General features: G+C 41.4%; 1 protein-coding gene across 5 annotated transcripts in view; it reads right to left on the bottom strand.

Annotated features, from left to right (window-relative positions):
- Nucleotides 1–4,037: 4,037 nt before the first annotated feature.
- ASXL3 (ASXL transcriptional regulator 3) overlaps nt 4,038–22,304 on the bottom strand; it is a 184,357-nt gene continuing 166,090 nt past the window's right edge. For all 5 annotated transcript variants that reach the window (XM_045065493.1, XM_013055998.2, XM_004752339.3 and 2 more), the window contains 3 exons: nt 20,825–20,930; nt 14,680–16,630; nt 4,038–11,885 (listed from right to left, as the gene is read on the bottom strand). In XM_045065493.1, coding sequence (XP_044921428.1) covers nt 8,163–11,885; nt 14,680–16,630; nt 20,825–20,930 — 5,780 coding nt within the window. In that variant the 3' untranslated portion in view covers nt 4,038–8,162. The remainder of the gene's footprint in view (nt 11,886–14,679; nt 16,631–20,824; nt 20,931–22,304) is intronic.

The raw sequence follows: 22,304 nt of genomic DNA, 5'->3' as shown, positions 1-22,304 counted from the left end.
AACCTAGATAAAGTAAATTAAATTATATCTTCAAAAGAGATTTTTCTCTCCAGAAGTTCCATTCCCTTAATTATTCTCCCCATCCATAGCCAAGCTGTTCGGGAAAATAGGATGTTTCCTGGAAAGGTGCATTTAAATGGCATTTTCTACTGAAATTAAAGCTGATTTTTTTTAAATGGAATTTTTTGAGAAAATTCCTTTCATTTTATGACAGTGTTTTTGTGGTACAATTCTAAAGCACAACACACTAAAGAAATGTTTGGTAACTATTTTTTTGTGAAGAATCAAGTCATCAGCAAAATCTTTTGTCCCCTGTAAGGTAGCCTGTAGCATAGATGTGGTGATCAAACATAACCAGTTTGCTCATTGAAGGTTGGATAAATCTTGGCATCAAAGATGCCCCAGTTTTTGGAAGTCCCTTATAAGTATTGAGGGTCAAGGAGTGAGCGCTGCTTGTATTCAGAGAGATGACATATTCTCCTTCAGTAGAAAAGAAAGTTAAGGCATCTCTCACACAATCTAATCTTATAAATGTATTATTACTTTGACATATCATCAGATAATTACTTTTAAAATACTTAAAATATTAGCTTGCCAGATGGCTTCCAGAAAAATAGTTATGAGTTGGTAGATGATGATTTTCTCCTCCGGGGAAGGTGGTGAGTCATACATTGAATAGGAATGCTAAGAACCCGCATTCCTGCTTGTACCCCAGCAGCATGAAAAGAGACAGGAGGGCAGGGGCCACTGGGTGCTACTGAATAAGCTTTTCTGTGTTTCTCCCACTTGTGTTCCCAGTTACCAGGCTAGAAGAAATGAAGCAGTGGATTTACTCACCCAGGAAAGGTTTGCTTGGCAAAGTGTAGGCGATGCAGGTTAAATTGGCCTCTGGCAGTACATATCCTGTGTTACCTGTTGGCTGCCCGCCCCATCGATGCTTTCTCATTTTCCCCAGTGACCGAAACAATTCCCTCTTATGATCACCAGCAAAGTGGGAAGCTTTTATTTCTTAGAAGTATTGAACAAGGCACCGTGAATTCCCCAACTTCAGTCCAAATCAGTGACTTGTATGTGGGAGACTTGATCTTTGTGTTATCTGAATTCTACTGAATAACAGAAACAGTCAGAAGCAAAGTCTTCTCCCTCAAGAATTGCCCACACTGTAACCTCTGTCAGGACACTGCTGTTCTTTGCTGTAGCCTCTGTAATATGATTTGACTTTTTAATATCTAGAAACATGTATCACATTGATCTAAAAAGTGTTAAGAAGTCAGTGACCACCAAAGACATCTAGTACCACAAACATCATCTTAATATGCCGTTAACTTTTACAAAATCAATTATTAACATTACTGATACCTAAACAAATTCCTAGGTTCACCTAAGAAGGGTCTGGGGACAGAGATCTTACATGTCTAAGGGATCATGCACCTTGCCAAGATCATTATCAGGAAGGACCGTGTCTTTAGCGATGGGCCCTGTTCAAGGGCAATGACTGGGATGCTGCCAGGGGGAAGCATGCCCTCCTTGCCACTATGTCAGAAACCTCTGGAGGTTTCTGCCTCACCGGACAGCATTCCTAAATGGTTACACCTGCTTGGTGTCTCTCTTCCCCACTGCATCTTGTACATATCTTGTACATATCTTGATTATACTCTTGTCATGTCAAAATTATTTTATCACCTTTCCCACTAACCTGTAACTTTTTACAAGGTTTGGGATCCTCTGATTCTTTCTCAGAATCATAGTACATAGTACTATGTCTACATAATACGTAGTACATAGTCTGCAGAGCAGTCATTGCAATCAGCAAGAGGATAGGCACTGGTCTCTGAAAAACATTCTTTCATAGTCCAGATTTTTGCCATGTATTCTTTTAAACCCTTTAAGCCTCGGACTCCTCAATTATTACATGGCTATAATAACAGTTCCTGGCTCACAGGATTTTTCTAAGGACAAATGTGATCGTTAATTCCCGTGAAATGCTTTGCAGCACTCAGTTCTAACATTTCACAAGTATTTTCTACTTCTTCTTCTTCTTCTTTTTTTTTTTACAATACAGTCTGCCGGTTGGGAACAACTCCGGGAAATTGCTGATTTCTTTAGTATACAGTTAAACTCTGAAAGTTTATTTATATGAAGATAGTTTATGAAATCTCTTTCATATTCAGATCATGAAGGCTAATGACTTGAAAATGATTTGTTGAAACATTAAGACTAGGCAACTTATAATTAAAGTCTTCAAATAAATTTATGGAGCGAGAGACACATTCTAGGACTTCTGTCCAATTGTCTTTTGTAGGAAAAAAAATGCCCAGACTGGTGTGTCAACTGCTCTCCAGGCTAGGTTCTTCCAAAATAAAATATTTACCTTTGATGACAATGAAGTGTCTACAGTTTGAACTTAACTTCGTTAAGTTTCACTGAGTTAACTACTTGTTCTCAGTTAAGGCCTATGATGGATACAAATAAATACTTCAGAGGCTAAGATCAATTTTCACTCAAATAAGGTCGCAATAATGTAGTAAGGATAACTGAATATTTATATAAAAACTGTGTAATTGTTCCTATTTCATGAGAATATAGGAATTAAAAAATAAAGCATTCAGATCGGTTTCACACTGGACTGTTCAACTTCCTCTAATAAATTCTGGAATAAAGGATGCCTGTGGAGCAATGCAATGAAAACAATAAATAAGTTCCATGTTAAATAAAATTAAATCATTTTGTAAATATTTTAATAAGAAAAATAGACAAAAAGGGAATGCTATCCTTGTAGCAAAAATAGCTTAATGAAACTTAGAAGTATCAATTTTCCATTGAGTTACTTGGGTAAGTTGAACTTTCATTACCATAAACATTTAATTTGGTTTTTGGAGGAAGCACTGTTATTTTGGTTTTTTCTCCCCCCTCCAAAAGTAAACATCCTCTTTCGCCATCTGGTGGCCAAAGACAGCATTATCCATTTAGATGAAAACAGTTGAATTATGATTTAACCCTAAGTTATGTTTAATGCTTTCCGATTCATTTTAAAGATATGTGTAATTTTTAATCAATGTAAATATAACTGAGACAATTTTGTTCTAATGGTTCACAGAATTTTCCTCAAGTAACTCTAGCTGTAATATTTAATGCCAGATTTAAAAAAAATCAACCAGATCTATTCTTTTAAAAGTTAATTCATTTGGAAAGTTAAAATTAAATATGATACTTAACAATTTGACCCAAATGTCTTTTGGTATAGAGGATTAACAAGATCTTTATGAAATCAATTTCCAAATATTTTTTAAATGATAAACACAGTAGATACTATTAATTTCAAAGAGCTTTCAGTTTTGACAGTTTTAACAGTAGTTATAACTGTGTGTGGCAATTCACCAAACCAGAAAGGGTAGGTAATTTAAAAGTATGTGGGGTTTTTTCTCCCTATAATTTTTTAAGTAAAATTTTCAATGTATTTATTAACACATTTTGTGTTAACTACCTCATTTCATAAAAAAATTAAAAATGACAATTATTTAATGTTTAATTTCTTTATTTTCTCCAGAATATTTTAATATTGAAACCCAAATTGTTACTTTGAGAAAGGGAAAAACAGAGAAACATGAAGAGACAAACATTTCATTTCATTTAACTTATGGTATTGTGAGCACTTTTGTAGGCAACACTTTTTCTTTGTAGAAAAGAAATAAAAAACAAACAGCACCATTAAAGAATGCATGATCCCTGAATTCTAAACAAAACACTGTCTAAAAATTGTTTAAATGCTCCTTGCACTCAGTCACATTTAGTCAGGTATCAAAGCAAGCATAACAGTATTAAATTGTAGCAGTCTTACTGAATCAACTGCTCCCCCTTCTGAGGATTTTACACACCTTTTCTGAGTTTTTCCTGTGGGAATAATATATTCTTTGGTAGAGGACTGAAGGAGGGTTTTACTTTTCTGTATGCTGATAGAAAATGTCTGGACATTCAGGGCCTTCGCCCCCAATCTGTGTTTATCATGCATGTTATGTTTGGGTTGATTTCACATTTTGCTGTTACACTGTAGGAGTAATACCGCCTTTTTTTTTTTTTTTTAAAGGCATTAAATGGCTAATGTCAAACAGATGTAAACATTCAGAATACTGACCCAAAAAGAAAAAAATACACACACACATTAAAAAAAAAAAACTGTACTGAAAATATGAATCAGATTAGGTTTCCAGGAAGCAGGGGGGAAAATACAGCAGTACAAGAAAGTTATGGCAACCAAGTAAAGCACTTTCTTTGAAACATTCATGAACAGTACAAATACAACAAAGTTTCTCTACAGTCTAAATTATTCTGCAACTATCAAATATAGTACAAAGCGAAATAGTATGTGCTATAAAAAAGCAGCTCCTTTAAATTATAGTAAAAATGCTTTTTGTTCGCTTTACAGTGACAAAGCATGAGGACTGAAGACAAGATTTTTATATTCAGTGACATTTTGGCTACGTTGGCCCCTGACAGTCTGACGAGTTCCTTTTCTAGGACTCTTCACATTGTTCTCTAGAAACACAGAAAGACAGTGACTCTGGGCTCCCCACGCTTGCTCAGCGGGCTCATTCCCAGCAGGCAGCTAGCGCGGTGCTGGCCCCCACGCCGGAGAGAGGAGGCAACTCTAAGCTCGGCTTCCGCCTCTGTGACCTGGAGCCTCACCAGACAGAGGGAACTGGGGACCCAAAGCCACAGCAACTTCCTCTGTGGAAATTGTGCGAGTGTTTAAAATGGGGCTACATCATCATGCATTCTTACTCTCGGCTGCGTGACGAAGTGCCATACACAGAAGCCCGTTGGGTTTTGCAGGTTTATTCTGAATGACTAAGAACATCCAAGTTCTCAAAGTCACCTAAACCTGCTAGATAGCTCATCCCAGAAACACATACCACCGTGAAGTCTTTATAGCAACCAGGCTCAACCTCAAAGGTTTGTTTTCAAGTTTTTTTCTTCAAACTAGACCTTACCAGAGAAATATTATATATAACTATGGTGCTCAGTTCACCAACATCTCTGCTCTTCTCACTTTGGGGAAGGAAAACTATTTTCATTTTGAAAATGAATTTGCATCAGAAAGTTCTTATTAACATGCCCATTAACTACCTAAATGTCTTTACACACTTCAGGCATATGCATATCATAGAGGAGGGGGATGGGGGAATAGTAGTTTTCTCCCCTCCCCTGCTCCAAAAGTGCTACTTAGGGAAATACATCCTTTGTGATTTAAAAAAAAAAAAAAATTACATGTTACATGTGCAAGTTCTATTCCTGATAGGGATATCATAGTGTCCAATAATCAGGATAATGCACACACTAACATTTGCACATTACACCACAACAACCATGTAGTAAATAACATACTACATTTGCACATAGGCAGACACCTGTGGAAATCCGGAAATTAAGACCCTACTTACCTAATCCAAATAAACTGTCTTTCATATGTATGTGTGTGTGTGTGTGTATATATATATATATATATATATATATATATATATAAAAGGGGACACTTATTAAACATATGACCCATATTTTACTTCTGAATTTTTCTTTCCATTATTTTTTTTAGCCCAAAGATACTAATTTTTCACTAATATAAACCATATGCAAACACCAGGAATTTGAATTGGGGCAAAAAGAGAAAGGGCACAGAAAAATTATCCTCTTTGGACCTGGGTGATGGAATCCATGCACGATCAACAATCGGTTCTCCAAAATTATGTGAAAAATCACCTATTTTGTAAAAAATCAAAACATATGGAAGGACACTTGTTATTCCCAGTAAGTACTTTGCAGGCAGTATTCCATAATGATGGAACTGATAATGAGCTCAGTATCGCTTCAGCCTCAACTGTACCTCATAAACAGGGTAGAGAGTCTGGTAAACCAGCATTTCTTCAACATCCCGTGTCAGTTACTGTGGTAGTGATTTTGAATCTGCTGGTGTGGACAGTGCCTGACACTGGTCGAGCAGCAGGTGGATTTGGAGGGAGCTGGCATGCGAGTGTCTACATGTAGGGGTTCCCTTCTGTGAGACTAGAGCATGCTCTTCTGAACCAAGATGGTACTGCAGCCAAGCAGACCACAGAGAGGACGCTGCCCCAACACAACCTGGTGCTGAGTGAGCCGGGACTTCTGCTGCATTCCTGGGGAGGGGCTGGTGAAGTGCGCTGCTCACTTTCTCCAACACTGTGTTAATTTCACCGCGAAAAACCGAAGTGACCTCACCGAGGCACCAAATCTCAGCCACAGAGACAGACCCTTCTCTGCTTTTCTTCCTAAGTATCTTTAACTATTACCAACATATGAAGAAAAGTGACATCTGTATCACCTAATAAAATTTGGCAACATCACAATAATAAATATGGAGGGAAAAAAACATATACCGTGGTTGATTAGTACAAAAAAATCACAAGTTTTCTTTTCTTTTTTTTTCTCCAGGAATGTAATCTCTGCTCACTAATTTTTAAGACATGTTTTAAGGGAATGTCTAAAGTTTACGTTGATGTGAGAATGTCTGTCACTCTTACCCTGGATACAGAGGATTTCTGTCCCCCATCCCATGTTTTGCTTCTTTTTTTAAAAAAAATTCTACAGCCACAATCAATCAATGGGTTAATGGCACTCCACCTTTTGTGCTCTGCAATCTGAAGTTAAATGGGCATGGTTTCTGCTGTCTTTCATCTTCCCACTGTGTGCATGTGCTTTTGGAACTTGCTTTAGGGAACAGAGCCTGCTGAACTACAGCTTTCTCAGGCATGAGGGTGGCCAAAGTATGTGGAATGTACCTCAAGTCCTCAACACTCAGCCTCTACTGGATAAACACCAATAGTATCTATAAGATGCAGTATCCCATTTTCAAAAGCAGTTCTACTCCCCCAAATATGAGGAAGAATGTACTGAATTCACCTGAGGGGGGGGAGGGGGACAAAACATGCAATACCTAGAATGATTTTTTAAAATAAGGGCTATTTCAGAGTCAAATATAATTAACTATATAGATTGCGAATCATGAGGGGAAAACCGCTCAGAAGTAGATCCACACATCAGCCTTCTGCAGTTCCTCTTATCTTCAACAATGCTTTCAAAGGGAGGGGCCCAACCTCTGCAGAGTCAGAAGCCAGAATGGACTGGAATCATCAACAAAGGGTACAATTACTCCCCCCCCCATTTTAATATCTAGTAGTTGTATTAGAGTAAACAGAATGGACCAATATTTACATTATCAACCCACTTCTATGTGTTTGCATACACAGCATTTTACTTGCTGACTTTTTAAATTTTAGGGCTTTTTTTTTCATACTTGCTCTTAAAAGCTACACATGATGTTCTGAAATCCCGTGGGCCTGTGGGCCTCTGGCCTTCTCTTGGTCGACTGACCTTACAGTATCAGGTATCAGGTGTCGAAGGGCTCGAACCAGATTACTGGCCTTGAGGCCCACACTGCAATTTCAGGTATAAGACACATTTCACTACAATGTGTGCACAATATCCAAGGCAGATGGAATATTCTGCCAGTCTCTGGAAAGAGTAAAAAGGGAGGGAAGAGAATGAGGACAGTGGAGTTCATTAATGGCATACCTCCTTTAATGTATCTTTTGTGATATGAGCAAATACAAGGAATCATACATTTAAATCAGATTCCCCTTTCCAAATATGATTTAATCACTGTGGTAAGGGTAGGTCCAGAAGAGTCAACTGTGAAAACTCTTGTTGTCATGGTTAATCTACAGAAGAACGAATAACCAACCACCTTAAATCACTTTTACCATTCTTTCTACATCTGCGTTTCTGGTTAGCATTAAGTAATTAAAAATGTCCTTCTTCTATCTACACCTGGATAAAAGAAACAAAACGAAACAAAACGAATGGGGTAGTGACCTGTGTACACTTGGGACAGAAATTTTCCAAAGCTGGGAATGGTAACTTAATATGCAAAAGACATGCCGCTGGGCCACTCGGTTGGGGTGCGATCTCCCCTTTCTGGGAACCGCAAGGAAAGAATCCCAGAGAGAAAAGATAATCTGTTCCAGAGTAAAATAAATTATCACGATATAAACCACTGAGTTACTCAATTTGTCGCTGCGGACGCCGTTTGGCTTTTCCGTGTTGAAAAGGGATACTGCATCTTTCCTCAGCTCTTACCGCACCACCAGGCAAGCTACACAGAGTTTGGAGGGACCTATGCAGTCATCGTGGCAGAAGGCCCCACAGCCTTTGCACACAATCATGGCTTTCAGCCGGCAAGAGCATTTCAGTTCCAATTCATCCGCGTTGCTGCTGTCGGCAAAGTTCTGAACGGGCATCTGAGCGTTCTGACCAGGCAAGCCCGTGGCGGGACTGGAGCCACTTCCCAAAATCCCAATGGACTTTTCAATTGCAGATGCTGCCCTTTTGAAGCTCGTGCTCCCAAAGTGTATTGTTGGATAATTTCCACAGAGCTGCTGCTGTTGCTGCACCTGCATTTTCTGAGCAGCTAATTGGGTAAAAGGCTTTTGTGGCTCAGAAAGCAAATAGGAAGAGAAATCTGCATTTTTTAGCGCAAATGCTTTTAACTGTTCTTTCATTTCATTCTGGTCATAGGAAACTTGTTTCATGCCCAGTTCACAGCTGCTGCTTAAACCTTCCTCAAAAGAAAGAGGTTCCGATTTTATATTGCTACATATGCCCGTGGACTGTGGCCAACTAAGTCTCTTAGTGGTTTCCATGGTAACCGGTGGCTGCTTTTGATCGGATGGGACTTCTGTATTAGGAAGAGGTGGAGGTAGAGGAGGTGGTGGTGGCGGGGGAGGCGGGGGCAGGGCCAAGGGCTGAAGGGGTGGAGGGGGAGGGGGCGGGGGCGGGGCGTGCACGAGGGCTTTGTTTGGCATTGCGTGTGCAGCCCCTCCCACGTCATCACCTTCTTTAAGGGGCATGTTGGGGGACAACATGTTGGCTAACCTTAGCTGGTGGGGTGCAGGAGAAAGGCCAACCTCTACCAGTCCCTTCTGTTCGAGATGCCTGTTGAAGGCAAACGCATTACAGCCCACTGGGGTCTTGGCGGAGGCCGGTAGCAGGGCTGCGCTTGGCATGGGGGCCCTGGCAGCCATCGGCATTTGGTAAAACTGCTGTCTGTGTGAGGTACCAGCATCAGGGTGGAAGCTGCCATTCTTGTCGACATGAAAGAGGTTCTGCTGGAAGCTACAGGAGGGGAGCAGCCGCTTCTGCTGTTTGACCTCGGGGCTGGGCACGATTCTGTTCTGCATGGGGTGCTTGTTCAGCCACTCCTGCTTGAAGGGCTGGCTGTGCCCTCCTAGCGGAGTCAGGCCCGAGTTGATGACACAAGGCACCCCTTTCCCATCTGGCTCCACCAGCAATTTCCCTGGCTCGCACTTCACTTGCGTGTGCTCCCCCACCGTCCTGGCGACTCTCTTTTTGGGGTGGTTTTCTCGCTTCCTCATTTGTAGCGGCGCGAGGGTCCCCGCCAGGTAGCCCTTCCCGTCGGGGTTTGGAGAGCTGGACGGCATTTCAACGATGTTCCGCCCGGGGGCTGTCTTCCCCGCTGAGGTAGTTTGAAGAGGCAGAGGAAGCCTGTTGATTTCGAGCTTGGCTCCCAGTCGGGGCTGAGGCAACACTTTTTCCAAAGGCAGGTTGCCCTGGAGTAACTGGGTCACCAGCGGGTTGTTGGCCTCCACAGAGGACAGTCGGCAGCCGGAGCTGCCCGCGCCGGGAACCCTTTTCAGGGGGTCTGTGGCCAAGGAAATCGCCTCTTCCATGGGACCGGAGGTGGGAGCCTTCACGTTCTGCGTCTGCTGCCCACTGGGGGTGACCTCCGCGGCCGGAGGCGGCAGCTCGGGGCCGGGGAAGTCTTCAGTGTCCATCCTAAAGCCCTTGTCCACTTCATGAGGTTCGGACTTCACGGGGAGAGCGACACTGGTTATGAGATTCCTGGGGTGGAGCTCCGCCATGTGGGGGTAGCTGGCGTGTTCGGTTTTGATGGCCTTCGGACAGCTCTGCTCCAGATACTCTTTCTGCTTGCTGGAAGCGGGGTGACTCAGCAGGGGCTGTCCTGCGCCCCGCATCCCCTCGTCCTTCCAGCAAATCCGGCTGCCGGGGTTATACGGATGGCTACAGGCTGCATCAGCTTCGCTTTTGAAAGCGGTCGGGCCCCGTGCCTGCTCGGCGAAGCTGTGGCTAGGAGCGGGCACCTCGTTCCGTTTGTCCGGACCCACGAGGGGTCCCTCTCGGAGACTTGGGCAGGCGGCCTGCATCGGGGTACACTCCTGCTTCGCTGCCGCGACACTGATGAAACTCGAGCCCTGGTCCACGCCTTCGCTGGCCACCGGCTCTGGCCGGCTGATGACGGACACCTGGGGGCATGCCACAGGCTGGACGGAGGCTTCTGTCCTCACGGACCGGCTCTGGAGGTCCAAGCTGGCTTCCGCACTTTCGATGGACACGGTCAGAGACAGAGTGGAAGTCAGCGTGGTGCTGTGGTCCACGATGACTTTACACGGGATCGATCTGTTTATGGCTGCTGGTGCGAAGCCCCCCGCGGGTGGCTGAGGTTTCCCAGAATTGTCTGCCCTGTTTCGGGGCCCTGGATGTTTGTCCGAGCTTTCAGCACTCAACTTGGGCGGCCCCTCGTACGAGTTGATGGTCAGCATGCTTCCGGTAAACATGGCGACAGGCGGCCGCGCGGCCAGAGCGTCTGTGGCCGCTGCGGACTCCCTGCAGCTGAGGGCGGCTCTCACAGTGGTACCCAGGGGTCCGGGGGCCTGCTCTTCACCCCCAGGCATGGCTATCTTCTCAGAAGGAAATCTGCTGTTCATCCCCGGCGGGGGAATCAAGACCGAGCTCGTGGAGAGATGGTTTGGCAAGTTATTTCCAATGGAGGGAGTTGGCACGGAGGTGTACTGACTGGAGACGAGGTTACCAGCGCTGCTGTTGGACAGTGGCAACTGCTTGTCGTCCATGGGGCTCGAGACACCGCAGCCCTCGGCTGGGACGGGGACAGGAGTGCTTTCGATACATTTTGGTATAATGGCTATGCACGGAGTGTCCGTTCCCTGGATGGTTTTCAACATGCTTATATTACAAGCAGAAATTGTGGTATTTGCACTGTCAACAGACATTAGAACAGAGGATTTGTCAACAGAACTCACAAAGGGATGTTCTTTAATTGCTCCCGACATAGCAGTGCTGCAGACAGACACAGGGACGGAATTTTTATTAAAAAGCATGGGCACACTGCTATTTTCAGAAGAGGTAGATGAAACAATTTTCTCAGATAAATGCGACACGGGTATATTTTCGTCGGAACTATGCGCAGATAAGTCCGTGGCAGTTTCTGGAAGTTTAGCTGGGTTAAGAGATGGCTGTAATACGGTGGTGGTCTCCCGGAGGTGCGCAGACTTGTTGCTAGGAGATCTGCAGTTTGGATTGACAATAATCACACCAGTCGACCCTTCAATTTTTGTATCAGGGGTAGAAGAGACTTCTAAGCTTGGAGGCCCTTCCTTTGAGCCGAGTGGAGGCAACCGGGACTCTTTAGTGTTCTGGAAGAGGTGGGCTCGGGCTTGATGCTTTGCAAACAGCTTCGCCTTTGTCTGCTCTTTGATATGTGCCAGGGTTCTCGCCTTTCCACCCTCTCCTGGGCTCCCCATGGCTCCCGAGACGATGCTCGCCGCGGCGGCTACAGCAGCTGCCGCAGCTGCCTCTCGCTGGGCCCTCGCTTGCTGGGCTCTGGCCTTGATGTCTGCGAGGGTCCTGGCTCCTGTGTTCCTCCCACCGCCAACCGATGTGCTGGGGGATGCACGAGACTCTGGTTTGGAGACTGGCTGGCTCTTGATAATGAAAGGTGGCCCAATTTTGGAAAGCTGGATCTATAAGAAGGGGAGAATGGAAAGAGAAAGCGCTTGGTACATGATCACAGAGGACGCACGCAGGTGGAACGTGACAACGCAAGAGATAAGATGGGTGATGTCCTCTCATAATGTGGAATGAACGACACCTAAATCCCCAAATAGGTCTTTCGGGTATAAAGCGACGATCAATGTGGCACGAATGTGAAATTAAAATTTTTAATCTGTTTTTCATCCACAGGAACATCAACCGGTGACTTCATTTGGTATGGAAATGAAACATCTTCTTAATGCCTCATATAAATGGAAACAAAATCCATGCTTCTTAAAATGAGGTTAGCTAAAAAAGACTTCGAGATAGTTAGCTTTTAAATTATCTTCCTTCCTGGCAGGGAAAACTGGGACCTTCATTCTATACGAGTTTATCTCTTCATTTGCCACAAAGAAAAAAGCCCTAGCCAATAAGTCAGAAGACTAGAATTCTCATCCTGCCTTTACTCAAAGAAATTCTGCAATCATGGGCAAATCATGGTGTACTTTGCTTTCTCCAGGGACCTCCACGAGCCAGAGACTCTGTGGCTTTTCTGTACTCCCACACAACCCGGCACGCTGGCTCATACCTGTATAATCAGCACACAATAAGAGTTTGTAAACTCACTTGTAAAATGAGATGAGTTATTTCTGGTCTATTTCCTTCACAGGGTTGTTATAAAGATGAAATGAAACTACGTTTGTGAGAGTGCTCTGCTTTCCAAAGGGATTTGGTATCATTATCTTTTCACGAAAGCAAGGGCAATGCTGGTTTTCTGCTTCTAAAAGCAACAACAGGTTGGGCAGTTTCTTCGGATATCGGTAATCTACAATTTGCTGAATTTCATAAACAGCCCGACCCACAGCATCTACCTAACTCATGCTAATTAAGAGACTCACAGTCATTCCCAAATTCATGAGGCATAAGACTCAACCACCATCTTATAGCAATGCTCTAGGCACTAGAAACATGAGTCATAGATTAGAGAGTCATAGATTTTTAGGGTCACAGATTTGGAGAGTTGCAAGGAACCTAGTTAAAGCCCCTCAATTTACAGTAGAAAAAACTGAGCCTGTGGAGGGAAAGTAGGCTGCCCTGGGATCTTATAACAAGGGTGTGACATAATGGTTCCCCATTCAGGGCTCCTGACAAGTACTATACTTCCTTTGTTTTCCTCCCTCTAGTAAAAGCTTTTCCTAGAAAACATATCTCCCTTCTTAACATATGTATATTTATACTATAAACGCTTGACACATACTACAGGATCGTATCAATCTGGAATTATGCTTTGAAACTTCGGTAGATGAAATGATCTTTCTGAGCTATATCATTTCTCCTTTTCCAACCTGTGATGTTTCTCTTCTAAACCAAAGGCTTCAAAGAAAAAAATGAATTTAGAAAGGCGATTCCAGTTTTCCTTTTAAATATTTTCTTTACTTAAAAGAAAAACAACAACTAAAAACATTTAAAAAATTAAACCTAGCTATACTTAAGCAAGAGCTCAAGGCCAAATAAACACCAAATCTATTTATGTTATCCATCTACCGGGAAGAATATACTACGTTGAAAACAAGCTTTTGACAAGAAAAACAGACTGCTATGTTCAAAAATATTTCCTATGAAAAGCATACTTATATTTTTCTTTCCACTGCTTCAGAAATTAAAATGCATAGGGGGGCCTTTAATTGGTGCTTAATGTTCATCTTTTACATCTTTAGAATCTTATTTAATAGGGGTTACTTTATTGAGTAGAGTAACTGGAGCTACACTCTTAAAAGTCAGCCTTATGGATATCATGAGACACATACATAAAATAGATGTCAGAGCAGAGAAAAGTAAAGAGAAAGAGATTAAGAGAAACACAGCTTGAACACATTTATAATCCTAGACCAAACCTATGGCGGAATAATGCACTTTACCGTTGGGCAGTATAAGTGGACTAAGATGAAAGCACCAAATAAGTATAGATTATATTGGTTAGGATTTTTTTAATTAAACAAAGTATTTCTTTTGAATTAGCCTTAATTTTCAGTTTACTTAGGCAGAGCCAATTTATATAAAAGGTTTGTTTTCTGAGAGTTAAAACCTACCTGGGGTCAAAAGAGAATGTATAAATGGGAATGTTTCACTACAGGTTTTATTATCTGTGAAGTTAAGTGCCTCTTTACTATCTCAACAATTAAAAAAAAAAAAAGATTTGTATATCTGTATAGCTACAGAATTTCCCCTCAGAGTGTGCAAAGCAATTTTATTGATTTACTCAAGAAATATTTAATGAGGCTCATCCATAAGTCAGGTCCTTTCTGTTAGGAAATGGTGGTGGTGAATATTTGCTGGAAAATAAATGAACCGATATCCTGCACCTTCTCCTCCTTCATGCACACTTCTGACTTTTGACTCTTTCCCTAGTCCTACTGAACTTTGACTGGGGACTAAATTCTCTCTCAACTTTTCCCAAGTGCATGTCTCTCTGTCTTATACCTTGGAATTCCCAAAAGATCCTTCATCTCATGGCCTATAGGCCCCTCCAGGCCCTGTACTCCCTCCCCACTTCTTTTTCCTTAAATGCTGAATCTAAACATATAATGCATCTGAGATTATCTTGTGAGCTAAGCAATCCTTAAAAAGGATCATTTAATATTAGACTCGTGCTTAGAATATTAGATCATCAACTGCTACATAAAACCTGGAGGGAATAAAACCTTATTTAATTCTGAAAATTAAGCATCTAACTAGGAAAAGCCTATCTATGGAATTGTCTTTAATGCTGTTATTAGTCCATACCTTGAGAGGTGGAACTCTGGGCTCTTCTCTTGGAGGCTGTTCTTTCTCAGGTGGGCTGCTGGATGGTAAGTTCCGGGTTGACTGATCATCTTCTATCCGAGCTCTCTTCTCCTTACAAATTCCAAAGCTGTGCTGCTCTGCAGTTTTCCTCTTCGATAACTCAGATTCTCTACTTTCATTTCTTATCCCATCTGGTGACTTGGAGGGCTCTGACAACTTGGAAGAATGTGAGGTCTCCAACCGATTCTGTGAGCTCCCTTGCTTGTGTGTTTTGTTTCTAGAGCCTTCTGAAAATGAAGCCTTATCCACTGATGAGACATACTGCTTGTCCTGTAATTTAGCTGATGGAAGCTCATTTCCCTTACTCTCTGTCTCTTCAGAAAAGACAGGTAACTCCAATGGTGAAGATGCCCCTTTCTTTTCTGTTCTTTGCAGGACATTATGATTTTTCACTTTTATCATTTCTATAGAAGGGGGTTCTGGAATTGAAGCAGGATAGGCCTTCTCAGTTTCAACATGTGATTTACAAGGCTGCTGATTCAGAGTCTTAACATGCAAGTCTTCCGACGGAAATGCTTCAGGAACAATGGAGGAACCCATTTTGATGGGCTCAGGAGTATTTGACAGAGTCTTCTGTTGAGAGAGAAGGCTCTCCCCCAGTGGCTTGGCAGGGGCAGAGCCTTCATCTTTCTGTGGGGAGAGTGGTTCTTCAGATAGGGAAGGGGACTTTCTTTGCTGATGCACCATTCTTTCATTCATGGAAGAACTAGAAATTGGAGATGTTTCTGAAGGAAGTGGCAAACTAGATATAAAAGTGGTCTCAGATGTGAGAAGCATGGAAGACACTGAAGATGTTTCTGATGTCAAAGGTAGATCAGACATGGGTGAGGTTTCTGATGTTAAAGGTAAATTTGATACAGGGGATGCTTCAGAGGTTAAAGGTAAATTGGACATCAGAGATGCCTCTGATATTTCAGGTGAAGTGGATACTGGAGATATTTCTGACATCAAAGATGCATGAAGGTTTTCATCAGGGGGATTTCTCTGGTTATATTTGTCTGCATTTTCAGTGCTGGACACCTCAGAACAAAACGTTGTCTCAAGGGAGGCTGGAGTACATGATTCCTCTGAGGTGGACTGAGTTTCCCCTCCTGGGGATGTCAGGCTGGTACAGGCTCCCTCTGGGCTCTCGGAAGAGAAAGAAGTTTCTGAGATACAAGCATTTTCAGAAAGCTGTTCATCAGGATCACTCTGTAGCTCCATATCTACAGCAATCCCTTCGCTGGGAAACTGGTCTTCTAAAGAAGAGGACCCTGTTTTTATTTTTGAAAGACTGGTCTCTACTGCAGTTTCTGGCTCCTTATGTTCTGGGTCACTGACATGAGTCACAGAGGAAGTGGAAGGAACGAGAGAGTCACAGACTTCTAGCTGATCGATAACAACCGACATTTCTTCCTGGGGAGTTTCGGATTTCTCTTCCACCTTCACTTCGATATGAGGCAAAGTTTCTAAAACGTCATTCATCACAACACAGGACTCCGGGTTATCTTCAGGAGGTGCTACATGAGGCTCTTCATGAGAGTTGGCTGGACTTTCAGACTCCTCAGAAAATTCAGTTATTGTCTTATGATTTTCATCCTGACATTCACAGATACTAGTCTCTACCTCTTCTGCAATTTCCTCCTGAATCACAGATTCTTCAGGGATCAAGATATCTTCTGAGTCTGATTCTGCCATTCCATCTTTACCTACATCTACCATAGGACAAGGTGTAGCACAGAAACCAGGCTCTGGAGAAGTTGGACTTTTCATGCTTTTTGGCTGTTGCTCTTCCAAGGGAGTCTGTGCAGAAAGACCCGGAAGGCCAGAGGCTCCGCACGAACTACTTTCAGCTCCGTCACTGTTTGGGCCAGAAGTGAGCTTTACTGATTCCTCTCTTGACATGCCCAACCTGAACAGAAATTGGAAATAGTGAATTATTGTTCAACCACAAAACATGAAAGGTACTACTTGGAGATATAGGTGTCTGTGCGTTTGTGTGCGTGTGCGTGTGTGTGTGTGCGCGCATGTGTTGTGTATTCAACAAAAGCAAATGCATCAAATTAATTTTACAATCACTAAGTAACGTGCTTAATTTATATAAGCTAGTTTATGATGACTTAGTTCTTCTACTTTTTTTTATAAATCATAACTAAATAAACTCTACTCTGGTTAAGAAAGATTCAGATTTTTATATTTATTTATTTATTTTTTAAATTTTGTTTTATTAACTTATCTGGTACAGATGTTTATTGTGTAAGCAAGGAAATATGAGCTTTGCCAAATGTTATGTAAAAGGAATTAAAAAATTACATCCTACAAAAGATTAGAATATATGGGCAGACAAAACAAAAGAATGGATAAGATCTAAAACTTTTTAGTCAAAAAGTAGCAATTTACCTTTATCATAGAAAATTGCCCAGTCTTCAGAGGATGCAGTATAAGCAAATAAGATCAATGGGATATGGGTATGCTGTAAAATCCTAAAACTGAAATGACTTCCAAAGATTAAATTCTCTTAAACCAATGTAAGAGGTTTATCACTAACCTTATTTTAGTCTGTAAGGGTAACTTAAGACAACACGGAAATTTCACTAAAGAATAACAAACATATTTGGGGTCAACAAAGTTGATTCTACTAGATTATATTTGTATAAGGTAAGATCTAAAAATTTTTTCATGTGATCTCTTCCTGTAAGGATATTCCATGAAAGATAACAAAGAGCATTAAGAAATAATGTAACCTAATATTCATGTCATAAGGAAAAGTTCATCAGAATTACAAAGATATTGGAAATCACTATTTCCTATCATACTAACTTACACCATCAGCATCCCATGGTAGAGAAATAAGCTGTTCTAAAAGAAGTTCGAGTATAGACAATTACAAAGAGAGAAATATTCTCAAACATATTTGAGTGAAGAAATACAGCTAAAAGTATCGATGCAGGAAAATACCTCAGTGAAATTTTCAACCTTTTACTTAAATTCTCCAAAATGAAAGGGAAATAACATTGAATACATTTTTGGGGGTGTATTCATTGCCTTCTTTGCTAACATTCAGAAGACTCTAAAAAGAAGCTAGGAAATACTGCCCTCATAATTAGCTTCTTTTCTTTCAACTCTCTAAGATGGGTTCAAACGAAACTCCAATTTATAACTATCCTACACTGAGAGGAGCAGAATTACAACATTACAGATAAAGCAGAATAATCAACTAGAAATATGGTCCCTTGGGGCTAGGCCAAGTAGAGATACTACTGATACTAGGTTAGGTGTAAAATATACAGTAATTATCCACTGGCAGCCAAATTTCTGCTGGTTGGTTAATAAGGATATAATAAATTTATTAATTCATATTAAATATTTTTAATATTAAGTATCACAAATGTATGGAATATACAAAATATATATATTATACATGTGTGTCTACATTATAATATATATATATGTTTATATGGAGAACAGTACTGTATAAAATATGCCTATGTCAACATTTTATTATTTCCATGACAAAATAGATTTAAGATGGCATAAGGCAAAGAAGGTTGGCTTTCACAGCACACCGCATAACAACACAAAGGAAAACAGGTAAGTCCAGAAATCTATCATTCTGAGTTAGTGCACGTATGGGTGATCTCTAAGTGACTAAAGCAAATACAGAACAGTGCTATGTTACAAGCAGAGTAAGCCAATTAGAACCATAACAGAGAGCTCAAACACACAGCCTGAAGACTAGAGGAGACAAATCTTAACAATGGGGGAGTCTGGATTGCAACATTCTTGGGAAAAGTTAAGAGAGGTGAAATTTTCATGTCGACTGAAAATTATCTGGCGCTAGGAAAAACAATCTTTCACACACTGGGGTAGTTTAAATAATCGTGAAGTAACAAAATTAGAAGAACATTGGAATGTCCAAAATACGGCTATCATCCAATATGTAATTGAAGATGGAAAAAGAAACTCTATGGATAAACTGCAGCAAGGAAAGGGTCAAATAAAAGACATGTTTGTATTCAGAGCTCAGGGATGATGAGGGGGGGTCATGCTTACTCACAGTATTGTAGCAGTTACCCTCCAAGGCAGGGCCCCTTAACCTGTTATGCATGGGAGTCTGGAAGCCCTCAAATTTTATGTAAAAAAATTATGTAGGTGTGACCTTTTCTGAGAAGGAATTGTGGCCCTAGGATGCTGAGCAAATCACTTCACCACACTGTGTAAACCTGGATAAATGACTTAGTTTCACTGTCTCTCAGTTCCCTAATCCCCTTTTTAACGTAAAAGTGAAATAAGGGTGTCTCTCTTATAGCTGCATCCGGCTCCCTGCTTCTCCCTCTCCCATTCCCCCTGCTTGTATTCCCTTTCTGGCTGTGTCTCTCTTTGTCAAATACATAAACAGAATCTTTAAAAAAAAATAAAAAATTTTTAAAAATATGCCCAACAATCAAGAACTAAGGACTAATACATTGGAGGTAACTAGCTCAGTTTTGCCTTTGAAAGGGTGCTCCCAACACTCCCTTTGTCACACACAAGGTTGGGGGAAACCTCCAAGGTGGTCTGCAATGTCATTCTCCATGGTTCTTAATCCTGCTGGGCATCAGCCTGACTTAAAGAGCATCTAAAAACACATACTTCTGGGCTCACCTCCTGGACATTCCCAATCAGTATGTCTGGCATGGATCCTGGAAATCTGTATCTATTTTTAAAAGCCCCAGTAAGGATTCTGATGCAGTGAGCCTTGAGTAATGCTGCTGGTGACAATATCTGAAGGCATATAAGGAGGTTGCTGCATTTTTAATTTTTGAGAAAACGCATTAATTATCTCCTGCTAGTTTTGCTTAAAGATGTATACACAACCACAATCTCAGGAAAAATTAAAAACAAGCCTTCCTACTTGAGGGTACTGCTATTTAGAACACTCCCCCAAATGCTAGCCTTCTCTGGGTAAGCAGGCTGTTAATCACGGGATCCCTTTTCAGGAAGAGCACCCTATGAAACTCCTGCCTGGGTGGCTCAGTGGGTTAAATCCTCTGCCTTCCACTCAGGTCATGATCCCAGGGTCCTGGGATCCAGCCCTGCATGGGCTCTCTGATCAGCGGGGAGCCTGCTTCCACACACACCCCTGCCCCCCACCCCGCTCTCTGCCTGCCTCTCTGCCTACTTGTGATCTCTGTCTGTCCAACAAATAAATAAAATCTTAAAAGAAAAAAAAGAAGAAGAAGAAGAAGAAGAAGAAGAAGAAGAAGAACAAGAACGAAGGAGAACAAGAACAACTCTTATATGAGACTCCTGACACTGTTTTCCCTATTTACAAAGGGACATTCTATGAAGTTAAGTCAAATGGTACAAATATTGTTACCTGCAACCACCTCAGTGTCATTTACGCAAAACAACTTCCAGGCATTAATTACGTATGTGGGAGTTCCAGGAAAAATTACTTTGTGAGGAGGAACTAAAGTTACTGTCAATTGTTAGCTCCGAAATCCTTCCTTCTTCCTTAGGGATCTGAGTCTCTAATTCTGCTCAAGTACAATATGCCCCTTCTAAATGTAAGGCAAAGGTAAAACTACTTTCAATGTAATTTAGTTGCTTCCATGCTTATGTGTGGCTGGTGTTATCTTAAAAAGAAACACATATGAAGAGAAATAATGAATTAAAACCTGGTCACACTCAAGGCTCTCCCCCAAACAAGGACTAAACAAGATACGCACAGTCAACATTTTCAGAAAAATAGGAGAATTAAGGGTGTCTAAAACTACTTAGCTCTCAAGTATTCCTTAATGAATATACTTGGATTAAAACCAGGAGATTTTTACTAAAATCTAGTTAAGAAAGCCATAATTGACTTCTATAGGATTTCATGTGCTACTTTCAGTCCAAAATGAATTTTCATGGACAAGTTATAAACCCTTGAAAATGCATTTTTTAAAAATTTAAGTGCTGATATGCCACTATAATTTTACCTGCAATTTCTTACACTGAGGGACTATTGCCTTTTATCACTGGTTTATTAAGTTTTACAGCATATGACTGTGCTATGTGAAGCAGAGAATTACATTTTCATTTCCTTCTGAGAGAAATGAGAAAAAAATGCTCTAGTACTTACTTTTCTCCATAAAACCTTTCAAAGAATTTTTCTTTCCAAGGTTCTGTTTTCTTTTCCTTCTCAATTTCTTGCCTTATCCGCAACTGCATTTCTGGAGTAAACTCTCCTAGAAAGCAAATGCTTATATACTGAGTAAAAGTTATCATTATCTTTTACCGATTAATAAGGAAAATGTAATTAATTTGAGTAAACTTTTATGGATGTTGCAAAAGAAAAGGCTGAGTACTGACAATATTTCTTCAGCTTCTCTCTTTATGAACATCGCTCAAATAGTCATTTAGTCGTAGGTGAACTTTAAAGCCCTCAGCAAATAAAGTGTATGCTAGGGGCTGTGAATGAAGTAGCGTATATTCAGTGTCCCTAATGAAATCAGTCTGGCGGGAGAAAAGGCACACAATTGCCTATAATATAATGTTGAAAGCCCTGAAGAGGCCGTAAGAATAAAGGTAGTGAGGGCACAGAAGAAAAGGCACTTCATTCTGCCTGAATGGATTAGGGAAGACCACATACAGGAAATGGTACTTGAGTAAGCTTTTGAAGGATGACCAAGCTCTTATAAAGTAATTAACTCACAAGGCACAGAGATATGAATATGTATATTTATGTTCTTTTGAGTGGCCAATTGTGAGAATGTAGGAGTAGCATGAAATGAAATGGGAAAGGTAGGCTGAGGCCAATTAGCAAATTCATGGTTTAAAGAAAGTTCTACATTTTTTCTATAAGAGACAGAGGGAGGTCCTGACGGCATCCACTCGGGGAGGAATATGGCCTAACAAGTGGCTTAAAAACCAGGTGTAGACATGGGAGGACTCCAGCCAGGAGGCTGCTGAATGGCATAGATGAGAAACAGAGAGTACAGTCGAGCCAGCAGCTGTGGGAGTGTTCCAGGGCATTCAGAGTCAGAGCACAATCGACAGGTCGTGACCGGATCAGGAGATGGGAGAGGACAAGAGAGAGCAAGTTCCAAAGTGAGAACAGAGGTGACATTAATGGAGAGGGGCAGAAGGGACAGCAAGGTGAAGGGAAGGGAAGACAGTGAGGTTAATACTGACGTTATGGTTTTCAGGTGCTTGGTATCAGCTCTGGAGATCCAGCAGGCATTTGGAACAGAACACGAGGAGTTAGAACCAGATGTGGACGATCTGGCATAGGGGCTATACCAGGCGGTGAAAGAGGCTGCTTAGTGAATGTGCACAGCGACAAGAGGAAGTACCAGAGAGAGTGGTGGAGACATCCACCCTGTGTCATCAGATGGAAGAACAGAAGCTCCAGATGGAAACAGAGGAATGGCTATCAACAATGCGGCCGCAGGAAACAATTTGAAATATATTGTGAATGTCTAAGGTACATGATTTCAAATTGGATGGGTTAAAAAAGAAAAAAGAGATATTGCAGAAGGAACATAAAACGTAAGGACCAAGAAGAGGAAACTGGGCTTTGCTATTAGAAAGTCATTAACAGGGGCACCTGGTTGGCTCCT

The sequence above is a fragment of the Mustela putorius genome, unplaced genomic scaffold (assembly GCF_011764305.1).
Source record: "Mustela putorius furo isolate JIRA1106 unplaced genomic scaffold, ASM1176430v1.1 tig00003858_pilon_pilon_pilon, whole genome shotgun sequence".
Lineage (NCBI taxonomy): Eukaryota > Metazoa > Chordata > Mammalia > Carnivora > Mustelidae > Mustela > Mustela putorius.
Note: the sequence above shows the minus strand (reverse complement) of the source record. Positions and strands in the feature narration are given on the sequence as shown.